At 59.2% G+C, this 14,468-nt stretch overlaps 1 protein-coding gene across 4 annotated transcripts in view; it reads right to left on the bottom strand.

Moving 5' to 3' along the window:
• Window positions 1–5,170: 5,170 nt before the first annotated feature.
• CAPZB (capping actin protein of muscle Z-line subunit beta) overlaps window positions 5,171–14,468 on the bottom strand; it is a 130,196-nt gene continuing 120,898 nt past the window's right edge. For 2 of the 4 annotated variants that reach the window (XM_072751009.1, XM_072751006.1), the window contains exons 7-10: window positions 10,386–10,451; window positions 9,820–9,896; window positions 8,730–8,842; window positions 5,171–5,960 (exon numbers count right to left, since the gene is read on the bottom strand). In XM_072751009.1, the coding sequence (XP_072607110.1) occupies window positions 8,740–8,842; window positions 9,820–9,896; window positions 10,386–10,451 (246 nt within the window). In that variant the 3' untranslated portion in view covers window positions 5,171–5,960; window positions 8,730–8,739. The remainder of the gene's footprint in view (window positions 5,961–8,729; window positions 8,843–9,819; window positions 9,897–10,385; window positions 10,452–14,468) is intronic. The other 2 variants (XM_072751010.1, XM_072751007.1) reach the window with 1 other exon arrangement.

Genomic DNA, 14,468 nt, shown 5'->3' with positions numbered 1-14,468 from the left:
GATTTGCGGGGCGCAGCGTGCCCAGGCCCTGGCCGCACTGGGTGGCTGGGATGGGGGGATCCGGCTCCTGACCTTGCCAGCACGGAGGGAAGACGGCTGCGGGGCCCTGGGGGTAAGGGCTTTGACCGGGAGGAGACCCCGAAGGCTTCACGGAGGAGGAGGAGGGCCCTGGAGCGCACTCTTCTTTTTTTCCCTCCCTCCCTCCCTTCCTTTTTCTTTTCTTTTCTTTTTTTTTTCTTTTCTTTTCTTTTTTTTTTCTTTTCTTTTCTTTTCTTTTCTTTCTTTTCTTTTCTTTCTTTTTTCTTTTCTTTCTTTTCTTTTCTTTTCTCTTTTCTTTTCTTTTCTTTTTTTAAAATTTTATGTATTTATATGACAGGAGAGCATGGGCACAGGCAGGGGGAGCAGCAGAGGCAGAGGGAGAAGCAGACTCCCTGCCCAGCAGGGAGCCCAATGTGGGGCTCTATCCCAGGACCGTGGGATCATGACCTGAGCTGAAGGCGGATGCTTAACAGGCTGAGCCCCCCAGGGGCCCCCCGTGGAGCAGAATCCTGGAGGCAGAGCGGGTCAGGAAGGGGAAGGTGTGTGCACAGGCCTGGAGCTGTGGGTCTGGGCTGCTCCCAGGATGGGCCCCCAGAAGCCAGGCTGACGGCAGGGTCGTGGGGCAGGGCCGGGGCGGCGGGAGACTCGGTCGGGGGGACACGACACACGACGGGGTGGGGCATGGGGGTCTCTGAGGTGCAGGGGGGCAGCCAGGGCGAGTCGGCCCGGCCATTGAGCGCCCACTGCGTGAGGGGCCGGGCTGGGCCCTCCTGGGTCGGGCACTTAGGATGCAAAACCGGCTTTGAGGGCCCCAGCAGCTTTCCGCCCCGCGAACCCACCCCCCACGGGCTGAGCCTCTGCCCCCCCCCCCCCCCCCCCCCCCCCCCCCCCCGGCCGGCTCCGCCTGGGCTGGTTCGGGCACCCTGTGCCCTGTCTGGTCGCCGGTGGCCCGCTCAGCGTGGTGGCGGGGGCCGGGTCCCATGGCTCGGGGACAAGTGGGACAGCCCTGTGCGCGGCCCTGGCCCGGGAGGCGGCGGCTGCGGTGCCCGGCCTTGTGTCCCGCCTTACGGCTCCGGGCTCCGGTCCCCTCCCCTTCGGGAAGGCCCGGCTGGGAGGGCTCAGGCCCCGGAGCACTCTGCGGACGACGGTCACGGCCAAGTGACGGGCCGGGAGGTAAATGGAGGAGCTTGTCCTCTGCGGCCGAGGGTCCGCCAGTCCCCCCTGGCCGGCCAGGTGTGCAGGGGGTGGGGCTCGCAGGTGGAGGTGCTGGGGGGGGGGGCGCAGAGGGCGGGGCCTGCCCTCCAGGTGCGGCCTCAGGCCCTGCCTCCCGCCTCGTGTGCGGCCCGGGTTCTGCATTCGGGTTTCAGGCCCAGGCTCCGCACTTGTCACTCGCCCTTGTCCGGGAGGGATTGTCCCTCTGGACACTCATGGGGAGTAGGAGGCCGGGCCGGCCCCCCCTAAAGAGGCCTAGCCTGTAACTACTGAGATGCCGTGAGTGCAGACGCCTTGTGCAGAGCCTGGTCCCGCTGTCCCCTGAGTCCTGGCGGGGTGGGGGTGGGATGGGGGAAGCAGGCAGGTGGCGATCTCCATGGCAGCAGGAAGGGTCCCGCATGTGTGTCCCCAGACCCTCCCAGCCCGGGAGGGGGGTTCCCCTGGGTTAATTCAGTGAACCTGGGGTTTAAGCCACAGCGTCGATGTGGCCTTCAGCCCCCAAAGTGGAGAAAGGGGAGCACCCCACAGCTCACTCCCCTCTTCTACTATTGGACTTGGCCTTCACTGTTGCTGGATGGATGGACCGTGGAGGCCCCTGGGTAGGCAGCCGGGTGCTGAGACCTGACTCCCTGCCCCAACTTGCCAGCGCTTACCTGGTCAGGTTACTGTTAGCCCTGCGGCGGGAGTGGGGCTTGCCTTCCTGCAGCCCCGAGGACACAGCCACCCACTGGGATCTCTGGGCCCAGCACATAAGTGGTCCGTAAAGATGATTTTTATTATTGGGCACGACCCTACCCCCACCACAATGTGGGCTCACTTCTGTCCTGCTCACCGCAGTACACAGTAGGTGCTCAGTAAGTGAATGAGAGTGACTGTCCCTCCAGGAGCCCTCCACCTGGTGAAGGAGGCAGGCCCGTAACGCACAATCACAGCACTACCGAATGTGTACACTTGACACAGGGGAGTGTATGGTGTAGGAGTTCTAGCTCCAGGACACTACTTGAAAAAAAAAAAAAAAAAACCAAGTTAGTGATTACTAAATCTGCATGAAAGTTACAGGTATAAGAATATATTACATCTTGGGTGGATGGATGGATGGGGTAACTGGATAATGGACATTGAGGAGGGCTCGTGACGGGAGTGAGCACTGGGTGTTCTAGAAGACCGATGAATCGCCGACCTCTACCTCTGAAACCAAGAATACATTATATGTTAAGTAAATTTAAATTAAAAAAATTAAAACTATATTCTAGTTTGCAACATTTCTACTATTTGATGGTAACCCAAATGCCTAATGTGCATGAGGAATTGTGAAGAATTTCATCACTAGACCGGTCAAAAATTTGCATGTATGTGACACTCTTCATTCTGTGAAGCAGTAATTGGCCATTGACGTTGAAAAGTTGCACAGAGATGGGGCACTGGACTGGGTCACATGGTGGAGCGTGTGACTCTTGATTTTGAGGTTGTGAGCTCAAGCCCCACCTAGGGTGTAGAGATTACTTAAAACTTTTTTAAAGGTCACACAATGAAGGTAGAGAACAGGGGCGCCTGGGTGGCTCAGTGGTTTGAGCGTCTGCCTTTGGCTCTGGTTGTGGTCCCGGAGTTCCAGGATCCAGTCGGTCGGGCTCCCTGCGGGGAGCCTGCTTCTCCCTCTGCCTGTGTCTCTGCCTCTCTCTCTCTCTATCACAAAAAAAAAAAAAAAAAAAGAAAAAAAAAAAGAAAAAAAGGTAGAGAACAGTGATAGGGTTACGTGTCTCTGAAGTATAAAGATTTTTAATTGATGGGCAGCCTGGGTGGCGCAGTGGTTTAGTGCTGCCTTTGGCCCATGGCCTGGTTCAGGAGACCTGGGATCAAGTCCCATGTCGGGCTCCCTGCATGGAGCCTGCTTCTCTCTCTGCCTCTCTCTGTCTCTCATGAATAAATAAAATCTTTAGCAAAAATAAATCAAATCTTAAAAGATTTTTAATTGAGAGAGCATGCGTGCACTCATGCAGGGGGAGAGAATCTCAACCAGATGCTGGTGCTAAGCGGGAGCCCGACGTGGCTCGATCTCCCAACCCTGAGTCATGACCTGAGACGAAACCAAGAGTCAGGCACTTAACTGACTGAACTACCCAAGTGCCCCTGACATAGTATTCTGAAAGAGAAAATTATAGAAAATTAAAAATACATTAAAAAGTTTTGTACATTTCAATAGACGTTAGAAAATTTCTTTAAGTTGAATTTATAGAAAATGTTTATGCTGTGAACTTCATCTTTTAAAAAAGTGAATAGACTGTTGGTGATATGAATTATAATCAAGGTTTTTATGACAAAAATAGCACCAACTCGTTTTTTTTAAAGTTCTCTATTTAATAATAGATCATCTGCTTCCTGGGATCCCTGGGTGGCGCAGCAGTTTGGCGCCTGCCTTTGGCCCAGGGCGCGATCCTGGAAACCCGGGATCGAATCCCACGTCGGGCTCCCAGTGCATGGAGCCTGCTTCTCCCTCTGCCTGTGTCTCTGCCTCTCTCTCTATCTCTCTGTGACTATCATAAATAAATAAAAAAGTTAAAAAAAAAAAATCATCTGCTTCCTAAGGGCAGAAAAGAGAATTGCAAAATCAGTAACAAGCCCTCACTCAAAATATTTGTAGCGAAGCAGGTAGGTTCGGGCTGAAATGACGACCCGACAAGGTAGGATTAAGTAATCTGGTTTTCGGGCTGAAAGTTTTACAAATGTTAGTTACATTGACAAAATAATGATGAAACACTTTCACTTCTATGATAGGTAATTCTTAACATTAACTGGAACGAGAAGCACTTTATTTTTAAAAAGCTTGGAGCTCTGGGCACCTGGGTGCCTCTTGATTTCGGCTCGGGTCATGCTCTCTGGGTTGTGGGATGGAGCCCCGCGTGGGGCTCTCCGCTCAGCGTGGTCTGCTTGTCCCTCTTCCTCTGCCCCTCTCTCTGCTCATGTTCTTTCTCTCCCAAATAAATAAAATCGTTAAAAAAAAAAAAAAAAAAGGAAAAAAGCAGCTTTTGCTCTAGAGGCTTCACCGAGAATTCCAGGACCGGCCAGCAGGTGGGGAGCTGCCCTCCCTCCAGCCTCCTTAGGGTTTGCTGGCGCAGAGCTGCAGGCACGTGTGGGGAGCTCCGGGAGGGAAGGTGAAGGTGAGCGGGTGGGTGGCAGCTGGAAAGTCAGGGGCCGGGGCTGCTCCAGGATCTTGGGAGCAGGAAACCTTCCCAGCTCTTTCCTGTCGGAGAGTGTCAGGCGAGAACTGAACTGGCTGGGCCTGGGTCACGCCAGGGGAGGGCCGTGTGGCCGCACTCAGGCAGCTGCTGGGGGGTGGGGGTGGCAGCAGCATCAGTGAGGCCCCGTCCACGCTGCCTGCTTCCTCCCGTGGCTGAGGGTCCAGGGGATGTGCCACGTGGTGCTGCAGTCAGTGATGCAAACGAAGGAGTTTGGAACGGGGTGGGGGTGTGTGTCTTGGAATCTGGGGCCCCAGAGGGAGCTCAGCGACCCGGAGGCTGACTTGTCAAGACCGCAGTGACAGGGTGAAAGGGCCTGAGACCACCACCCGCCCCAGGGGTGTTAAGTGGGTGCAGAGCTCACCCCACAGCCAGGGCGTGGGACCCCCGAACTGGCCCCCCAGCTGCCTGGTGTCAGTAGGAGAGCAGGGACTGCGGAGTCCCACACACGGTGGGGGTCTGCGGGGATGAAGGTGGGGGTGGGGGGAGGCCACACCCAGGGTGACAGGACATGGGGTGCTCAGCTCTTCCGGGCACGTGGGCTGGGGAGCAGAGCAGCAGCCCTGGGCGCCGCAAGGGCCCCTCTTCTCGCCCACCGTGGGGGTCCCCCCTCTGCCGCCCCCCCGGGGCCAGCCCTCCCCAGGCCATGCACAGCGGCGAGGTGAGAGAGAACACAAGGCCGGTGCTAACTGCGTCCCAGTTTGTTTATTTATTTTTTTGTTCTTTTTTTTTTTTTTTTTTAAGTATGGAAGCTCAAGTATAAGATGTAGATTTTCTTTTTTTAAGCTTTACAAAAAAACAAAATAAAACAAAAAACTCCTTTTGCATTCCATAAAAATTGACAGAAAAGCACCTGGCCAGAAGAGCAGACGGTCAGCAGGCCCCACTCCGCGCCCCCACCACGTGGGCTCCGTGGGACAGGGGCCAGTCTGTGCAGGACGACGCTGAGGGCCACCTCCTTTCTCCGGGAGCTGTCCCCTGTCCCCCCGGCCCCAACCCCAAGCAACTCCCAAACACACGTGGAATCAGATTTCCAGTTTTTCTTCTCTCTTTCACACACCACAGTTAGTTCATAAAATTTTTTTGTTTTACATTTTTTACACCAATGTAACAAAAAGGGGGGGAGGGAGGGGAGGCGGGGGGGGGCTGGGGCAAACAAAAGCACACGGGCTCTGGAAACAAGGAGAGTTCTGATAGCAAAACGTGGTGGGAAGTAGGCCTCGGAGACGGGGGTGTTTACTGGGCTTTATTCTGGGGAGATGGCGCTGTGCGGTCGCGATGCCGGTGTTACGGGACCTGGTGGGGCGGGGCGGGGGGCAGAGGACGAGTTTTCTAAGAAAGGACTCTAGGAGCGCGTGGCGGGCCGCGAGCGGGCGCGGCGCGGAGCTCTAACACTGCTGCTTTCTCTTCAAGGCCTCCACCAGGTCGTTCTTAAGAGCTTCTTGCTTTGATTTGTCTGCGAAAGTCTGCACAGACCTGCGGGGGGGGGGGAAAGAGGGCGTCAGTGCCTGTCGCAGGGAGCGGCGCCCCGAGGGCCGGGTCACGCTGCCTCCTCGGGTGACTGGGTGACCGTGGCGTGGGGCCGCCGGGCTGACGTCGGCTCAGGGGGGCTGGAGAGGCGCGGGGGCCTCCGTGCACGGCCTGCCTGGGGTCACCAGGACCCTACTCCACTCCTCCGGGCGCGGGTCCCAAGGTCAGCCTGAGCCAGAGGGTGGCTCCTGGGCTTCGAGAGCAACGCAGCCGAGCCCCTCGTGCTTCAGGGCCCCTGCCGGGGAGCCTCCCCTCATCGCCCCCCTGCCCGGCAGAGGCGGCCCGCGGCTCACCCCCCAAGTGCAGGGTGCAGGGTGCAGGGCCACCCCACACAGCGAACGCTTAAGAACCTCTGGACATCTGAGCAGACTGGGTGCACGTCCAGGGCAGCCCCCAAAGGGCAGGCGCGGGCAGCCTGCTGCTGTGCGGCACCGTCAGCTGAACTTGGCCGAGAAGCTCCCTCAGCCTGGATTTCAGGAGGCAGCATGGGACGGAGACGAGAGGCCCTGGGTCCCTGCTGTCCGATCCTGGATTTGTGGGGACGTGCGGACCGGTGCACCTGCGCACGGGCGTTAAGCTCTGCACCAGAGCAAGCGGCTGCTAAGCTCTGCAGAGGCCGGGCGGCGCACACAGTGCTTCCCACACAGCTCTCATTCCCCTCAAAGATCCCGGGGGGCCTCCTGGTGTCCCCAATCCACGGACGAGGAAAGTGAGGCTCAGGGAAGTGCCCCCCCCCCCAAGGGCCTGAAAGGTCGCTCTGTCAAACTGACCCAACGTGTTGACCAAGAACTTGCTAAACTTCTTATAAACTTTTCAACAGTTTCAAAGCAGTGACGGAAGGGTGCAGGCTGCCTGGCAGGAAAGCTGTGGACACTGCGGCCCGTGGGAATCTCAGGCTTGAAATGCATCGGCCGTGAAAAGGCCGGAAGACGGGGCAAAAAAGAATCCTCAACTTCCAGAACTGGGAGAACCAAGAACATCCCAAACTGAGCTCTGGCTACTGAATCCCAGAAAAATCATGGCACGTGGCCTCCCAAGTCTGAGGGTGGCACGGATAAGCCGATCCATAAACCACTAAAAAACTCTCAGGAGAAGTGCCATGGTTTTCGGTGGAATGTTTCTGAACAAGCATCCTGGGCTGCTCCGGCTCAGCGGTAGCAAAGGGAAGCGTCAGACGGCAGCCCTGGTGGCCCTGGGCTTCGGTTCTTAGCCCACCATGTGCTTCTAGAAAAGCTTCCAGGGGGAGGAAGCGACAGCTCGCACGGCTCCCCGGCCTGCGTGGGTGCTGGCTCTTCTGGGAAGGAGCAGCCAAGCACACCAGGCCTGGCCTGGGCCCCATCCTCAACCTCCACAAGGGAGAAAGTTCCAGAGTTAGAACCAGAGGGAGATTAGGTAAGGCACGGGAGACTGGGCTCAGAATGGCCTGGAGATATAATTTGGGGGACACAGCCTGGAAAGGTCACTGCCAATCATTGTCCAATCAATGCCCAGAGGAAGTGCTGGCTCAGAGTGGGAAGGAGGACGTGTCCTGGACCCATGGAGAGCCCGGCTGCCCGCTGCTTGGTGGTGGTGGTGGTGGTGGTTTCTATGCTGGAAAGCTTCCAGGGGGTGGCCAAGGGACTGACCCAGGGCAGGGCTCTAGAAGACTTTACACCCCACCCCACCCCCAACAAAAGCTGAGGGGCTGGGGAAGACGCCGGCAGTACCACGGCACGCTTTAAGGTTTCCTCTCGCTGCGATGGGAATGGGACGTCCCAGCGCAAGGCCTGAGGGTGGCACTCAGAGGCCCAGACACGCTGGAGTCCCATGAACACAGAGGAGCCTGGTTGCATCAATGCCCCCCGCTCCCCCGAAATCCTGCTGGGCCTCTTCTCTTCTGTGGCCAGTCCCTGGTCTGAGCAGAAATCCCTTAGCCCTGCCCTGAGGGCTTCTGAGCGCCTTGGATTAAAAGTTTCCCTCCTCTCCCAGGACGCGGGCTTTCCCCCATCTGTATCTGTCATGGGCTCAAGTTGGGGTTCACAGCTGTGCTCAACAAGCAACACTTGCTCCTTTCCGTCAGTGTGAGGCGTTTAAGAGGACGGCCGCAGCTTGTTAGGGGCAGAAGGTTATGCCGGTCCAAGCAGCTCCAGCAGCAACCGGTCTGGGGGTGCAGCAAGTCCAGCCGGGGGGATTCTGGCCTCCGCTCTGTGCTCTAGCCTCTGGCTTGGGGCCCCACACTCCTTTCACAAGCCACAGCCCCAAACGGACCATTTCCCATGGAGAAGGCTCACCTGGCCTCTGGGATGCTTGGTGGGGAGGCCAGAGGCTCCAGTGCACAGATAGGGGGCTCGGGGAGGCTGCCCTGGGGCACGCGGCCGAGCGAAGGCCGTGCCCAGACCCCGGCTCTGAGACCAGAGCAGTGCAGACCGGCGGCTTCTGCTGGAGACGCAGGGTTAATCCCCAGACTGGGCTTCCTCCAGAGCCAGGGCCAAGCCCCGTCTCTGCCCCACACCCACCCCTGCCCAGAGTGCAAGACACACACACAGCACACACGTGATACGGGTCTGGGTTACACGGGACCAAGTCTACGTGTTACCGCGGCGCCCACAGCCGTGAGCCGACACGGAGGTTAGTGGTGGTTTAGAGGACCGCGCAGCCACAGCTGGTCCGGGAGTGGCGGCGGGTTGGTGAGTCCTGTTTAGTGGGGAGGGTGCTCACGCCTCTCAGGCAGGGTACCTGCGTCGGCTTAGTTATCAGGCTGGATGTGGATCTGGCGCTGGGTCAGCACTTGGGAAAGCTCCCTCTGCAGCTGCTGAAACTTGGGGTGGTCGGGGATTACGTCAACAGATCTACAGAGAGTGGTCAGAGATGAGTGCGGCGGGAGGGAGGGACACGCACCTAGGAGCACGAGGTGACTGCTGGAGACGCAGGGGCGTACGGGGTAGAAGGAGAGCCGTGTCCAAGGGCCCTGCGCTCCGGGGCGCAGCACAGAGGGGGAGCCGCTGAGCTCGAGGCTGGAGGGGACCTGGCCACCGCCTCCCTGCCGGGAGCATGTCTGCGGGACGGAGCGTGGGCCCCAGGTGACCAGAGGACAGCGATGTTGCCAGAGGAGGAACAGAACCTGCCAGGGGCCAAACTGAGTTCCCCACCGGCAGGTGAAAACGGGAAAGATGCAGATCCAGGGGGCTCCTCGCTATTTCAAACCATTCGAGCAGGAGACCAGGAATCTGTCTCCTGGGTGAATCCACAAGTCAGGGCAGCCCCCGGAGCGGCTCCCTGCCTCTGCTGTCGGCCCCAAAGCAGAGTCTGACACATGGAACGGGGCTCTGGGGACTGAAGCTGAGGGCAGAGGCTACCCCACCTGCCCCCCCGGCTGGGGGAAGCCCATGGAAAGGAGCCACCAGCCGGGGGTCACACAGCACCTGCAGGAGCTCTTAGTTTTCTGACCCCAAGGCCAGTGCTCGTCACACGGTTTGCATCTCCTGCCCTGTCCCGCCGGACTTCGACGGCCCAGAGAACCCTTTCCGCCTTCCTTTGGGCCAGTGCTGCAGAACCGAGGGCACCAGAAGGGGGGGGGGGGGTGGGCAGCTCAGGACAGGGTCACGGCCACCAGAGCCCCGGGGGCTCCAGAGAAGAGCAGGCCGCCCGACAGGCTGCACTCCCTCGCGGTCCCGAGGGCACCGATGGGCTCCACGTGAGCGCCCACCAGCAAACACAACAGCAGGCAGGAGCCAGCGACGACCCGAGGCCGGTGCCACCGGCGCAGCACGCCTAGGATTCAAACCCACGTCTTTTGGTCGTGAAGCCTGTGCTGTGGGTACGTTACCTCAGCCCGTTGACGATGTCCTTTGTTTTTCCAAAGTAGATCTCATTCAGCGTACTTCTGATTTTATTTTCCATGTCCTGGAAGGGAGGTCGGTCAGGTCAGGGCGGCAAACGGGAGGCCCCAGGCCCACCCTCCCCACCAGCCGCTCACCCCTGCAGTCCCCGCCGCCACCACAGGGGGGAGGTGCAGGACCGCGCCACAGCCAGGCCAGCCCCCAGGCCCCCAGGCCGGCAGAGACTCCACGGAGCGCTTCCCAGGCTTCGGGCTTGAGAAGCCAACACTCGGGGTCCAGTGGCCAACACCGATGGCCCTCCAGGGAGCTCACGCCACTGGCAGGTTCCCCGTGTCTGTACCACGCCTCCACCCCTTGGTCCCCCGACCAACACAGAGTGTGGCCAAGGGAAGGCAGGGGCCGCGGCCCCGACGGGTGCGTCCTGGCTGAGCTGGGGCACCTGCCAGCCCGCGGGCTTGGGGAGCCGAGCCCAGGGCAGACGGGCAAGGCCCGAGCAACACGACTCGCGCACGCTGCGGGCTGCCCCGTCGGGAGGAGCCCGGGGCCCACTCACCTCCACCAGGCGCCCGATGTTGGCTATGTGCGGGGAGCAGTCGCTCACGGTCTCGTCCTTCTCCATCTGGAAGAGATCAGACGGTCCCTTGGCGTCAGAGGCCCGCGCGCTCCTGCGAACGAGCCCGGGCCGCGCAGAGCTGGCTGCTCCGCGTGGCACCCCCGCGGGGGGGCCTCAGCTTTGGTCCACGCAGCTCGGCCAGCAGAGGACCACCAGGCCGGGCACGGGCTCGGGCTGTCCGTGTCCCCTGCGGGGGAGCCTCCACCGTGCCTTGACGGCCCTGCGGCGGCAGCTTCGGAGGGAGGGACCAGCAGCCCGGAGCCGGGCTGAGGGGACGCGCGGACTGGTGGCGGGGCCGGCCGTCGGGACCCAGGTTCCTAGACTGTGACCGAGTGGGGTCCTGGGGGGGGACCCAGCCATCGAGCCTCGCGGGGTCCGTTCTGACCCGATAATCGTTACCGTTACAGCTATTAGAGGCGGCAGCGGGTGGGGCCGGGGCTTCACGACCTGGGCGCTCCCGCTTGAGAACCCCCCGTCTCCCATGAGGCCGATTCCTCCAGGAGAGGTCCCCGTGTCCACAGCTCGCGGGGTGCCCCGGAGGGTGCTGAACATCCCGGTCACGGAACGGACAGTGGTTGAAGACGCGGAGGCCAAGACAGGATGAAAAGATCAGAGCGTGTCATCGGGGCAGCCAGAGCTCAGGATGGACTCAGGCGAGTGGAGAAAACGCGGGCAGGGCAGCGGGGGAAGGGCCTCTGGGGCTGGAGACCTGGACGGCGGTGTGCTCGGAGGCCGGAGGCTTTGCTGCTTCTCACCTATTTTGACTTCTGTATCGGGGAGAATGATTTCGAGGCCAGAAACGGTAGAAAAGCCCCAGTTAAGAGCAAGATGAAACCACAACTGGGCAAGCAGATGGTAGGAGAGACCCACGTCACTTGAACTAATCAGGTTCCCGGGGTGAGTGAGGCCAGCCCCATCCTGGGGAGCAGCCATCCCTGACCAGTCAGCACACGCGGGGGCTGGCCCTACCTTCGTGAAACAAGGAAGACACGAGTCTGACACTGATCCACACCATTTTTGATGAGACTGTTAAAAATCATCCGTTGGCGGGACCCCTGCGTGGCTCAGTGGTTGAGCACCTGCTTTTGGCTCAGGGTGTGATGCCGGGGTCCTGGGATCGAGTCCTGCATTGGGCTCCCCATAGGGAGCCTGCTTTTCCCTCTGCCTGTGTCTCTGCCTCTGTATCTCTAGTGGATAAATAAAAATTTAAAAAATCATCTGTTGGCACATCTAAACCAGCTCTCTCAAATCTAGGAATCCACACATGGGCTCACCGCGACCAAGTTCTGCGAGAATCCCTCCAGGGAGCTCACGCCACTGGCAGGTTCCCAGGGGTGGCCTCCCCGGCATCCCGCAGGCCTCCTGCCTGGCCCTGAGCCAGCCTGCCTGTCCGGGGCTTAAAGAAGGCACAGCTGAGAGCGCCTTATGGGCATCCTGGTGACAGCACCAAGGGTCCAGATGATCGGAAGCCAGGGCCATGGGCTGGTCCGGGACACAGCAGCTGCCAGGTGCAGACTCACCTATTCTGTTCAGTCCCTAGAAGAACTCTGTTTCCAACCCAAGGGAATGAAAGCTCAAGGATGTCATGATATCTACCCGGGCCACAGCACGTTTGCTCTTCCGCCCAGTTGGCTGGGGACAGTGCAAGTCACATTCTCCACCTCAAACATGAACCTCGCTAAGTATAAAATGGGAGCCCAGTCCTGTGAAGAGATGGTTTTGGGAGGATTTCAAGCTCGGTGAGATTGTGACAAGCAGCCACAAGAGCTTTCACACAACTTAGGGTTACAGGTGGGTTCCAGGTGTCCCCGTCGGGGCAGGGCCTGGCCCGACCACGTGATGGCGCTGCAGCCGCAGGGCTCCAACACTCAGGAAGGTCTGGGCCCGGCCACATCTGCAAGGCTGGATTCAGTTTACGGTGTCGGAGTTTTAGAGACCCATGGGCAAAGCTGGAGTTTATGCACTAGAAAGTCCGAATGCCCTGACCCCAAGAATGGGCAAGAACGGAGTATCTGCCCTGCCCCCAGCACCCCTGGGCCAGCGATCCCGGGGAGTCTTGATCCTCAGAAGACTACACAGGTCCCTACAAAATAGAAGTCAGACTGCTCCTGAACGGAGATATGCTAGCTACTCCCCCTCTTTCCAGGTTTCCTAAATTACCCCCCCTCCCCGGGCCACCCCATAGCATTTGCTGGAACATTTGCCCTCGGCCAAAACCCTACTGTCAGGACAACTGGAGTTTGTGCATGCTGAAGGGTCAGGAAGGATGGTGATCCATCTACCCCCCCCCCTTTTTTTTAAGATTTATTTATTTATTCAGAAAGAGAGGCAGAGACACAGGCAGAGGAAGAAGCAGGCTCCATGCAGGAAGCCTGACGTGGGACTTGATCCCGGATCTCCAGGATCACACCCCGGGCTTCAGGCGGCGCCAAACCGCTGCGCCACCGGGGCTGCCCCATCTACCCATTTTAAAAAAATATTTAAGAAAGATTTGTTTGGCAGAGAATGGGAGCGAGAGCAAGCGAGCGTGTGCAGGGTGAGCGCACAAGTAGGCGGAGCAGCAGGCAGAGGGGGAGAGAGAAGTAGACCCCCCCCCCCCCCCAGCAGGGAGCCCAATGCAGGGCTCTATCCTGCGGGACTCACTCCCAGGACCCCAGGGATCACGAGTTGAGCCGAAGGCAGACGCTTAACCAACTGAGCAACTGAGCCACTCAGGACCGTGTGCTCCCTTCCCTGACACGGAAAAGGTTCTTTGGGCCAGAGGGCAGCGTGGAGCGCGGCTGGGCTGGCAGGGAGAAGCCCGACGGGCCTGACCCCCACGAGTCTTGTCCTCCCACAGAGTGTGAGTCTCACCCTCCCCAGTCCCGAGCAGGGGGTGGACTCCTGGCAACCTCAGGCTGAGCTTGTGGAGGGGCCCACTTTATGTTATTTTAATTAATTCTTTAAAGATTTATTTACACGAGAAAGAGAGTGAGTGTGTGCGCAACGCATAGAAGTGGGACTGGCAGCGGGAGGGCGAATCTGGAGCAGGCTCCAGGCTGAGCACAGAGCCAGACGGGGGCTCGGTCCCACCACCTGAACCGAAACCAAGAGCTGAACGCGGAACCGACTACACCAGCCAGGCACCCCACTGGAGTCAGAGCTGTTGGCAAAGGGCTCTGGGCCATCAGGGTAAGTAAAGTCACATCAGCAACCCAACCTCTTGGGTATCATCTTTGTGCTCCAGGATCAAACTACTGGTTGTCCAAAGGTAAGAGAGGTCTGGGGTGGGTGTGAGGGTAGGGGGGACAGGGAGGGGGAAAGTGAGGAGGCTTGGTCTCCCCTAAAGGGCACAAGAGGTCCCTAAGCTCGTGGCAGGGGATCTGAGCCCAAGGAAAGGCCTAGCAGGGACCGGGGAGGGGGAAGGAAGACAAGGGCTGGGGTGCAGGCAGAGGTCTTGCAACACAGACGTTTCCACGGCCCCCTTGCCCACACCCCTGCTGACTCCCTCCACACCTGGTCAGGGTCAGCTTGCTGGAAATGCTGACCCACCAAAAATAGGACTATTTTTGCAATGCATATATTATTACATCCTTATAAAAGTGGCTGCCAGACGAAAACATTTTTATGTGCTGTGGCCGCACAGATGTTCCACAAGGTGGTTCCAACCAAGTCTGAAGTCTGGGCCCAGCCCGCTCGTCCCCATCAAGCACCTCTCCTCCTCCTCTCTGTGGCCTGGAGATGGGAAGGACACGGTGTTTGGAAGGCTGTCTACCTCGGAAGGGGTGTGCGTACAGCCTCTCCGGCCGCTCTGCAGCACAGCCGGCGCCTGCTCCACGGCTCCGCCCCTGGAGCCCACGGGCCTCTGCTGAATGAGCTACTACACGCAGGATCAGGACGGAGCCCGGGAGAATGGCAGCTCCGTTCCCGGGGCTCCTCCGGTCCTGGCTCTTCCGCAGAAGCCGGCGACATCCTCCCGATGACTGAACCGGGCTCTGGTTAAGGAGCTGGGCTGGAGGCCAGGACTTAACATGGCCAGAGGGC

This window comes from Vulpes vulpes, chromosome 2 (assembly GCF_048418805.1).
Source record: "Vulpes vulpes isolate BD-2025 chromosome 2, VulVul3, whole genome shotgun sequence".
Taxonomy (NCBI): Eukaryota; Metazoa; Chordata; class Mammalia; order Carnivora; family Canidae; genus Vulpes; species Vulpes vulpes.
The sequence above is the reverse complement of the archived record's forward strand: the minus strand, read 5'-3'. Positions and strand labels throughout refer to the sequence as shown.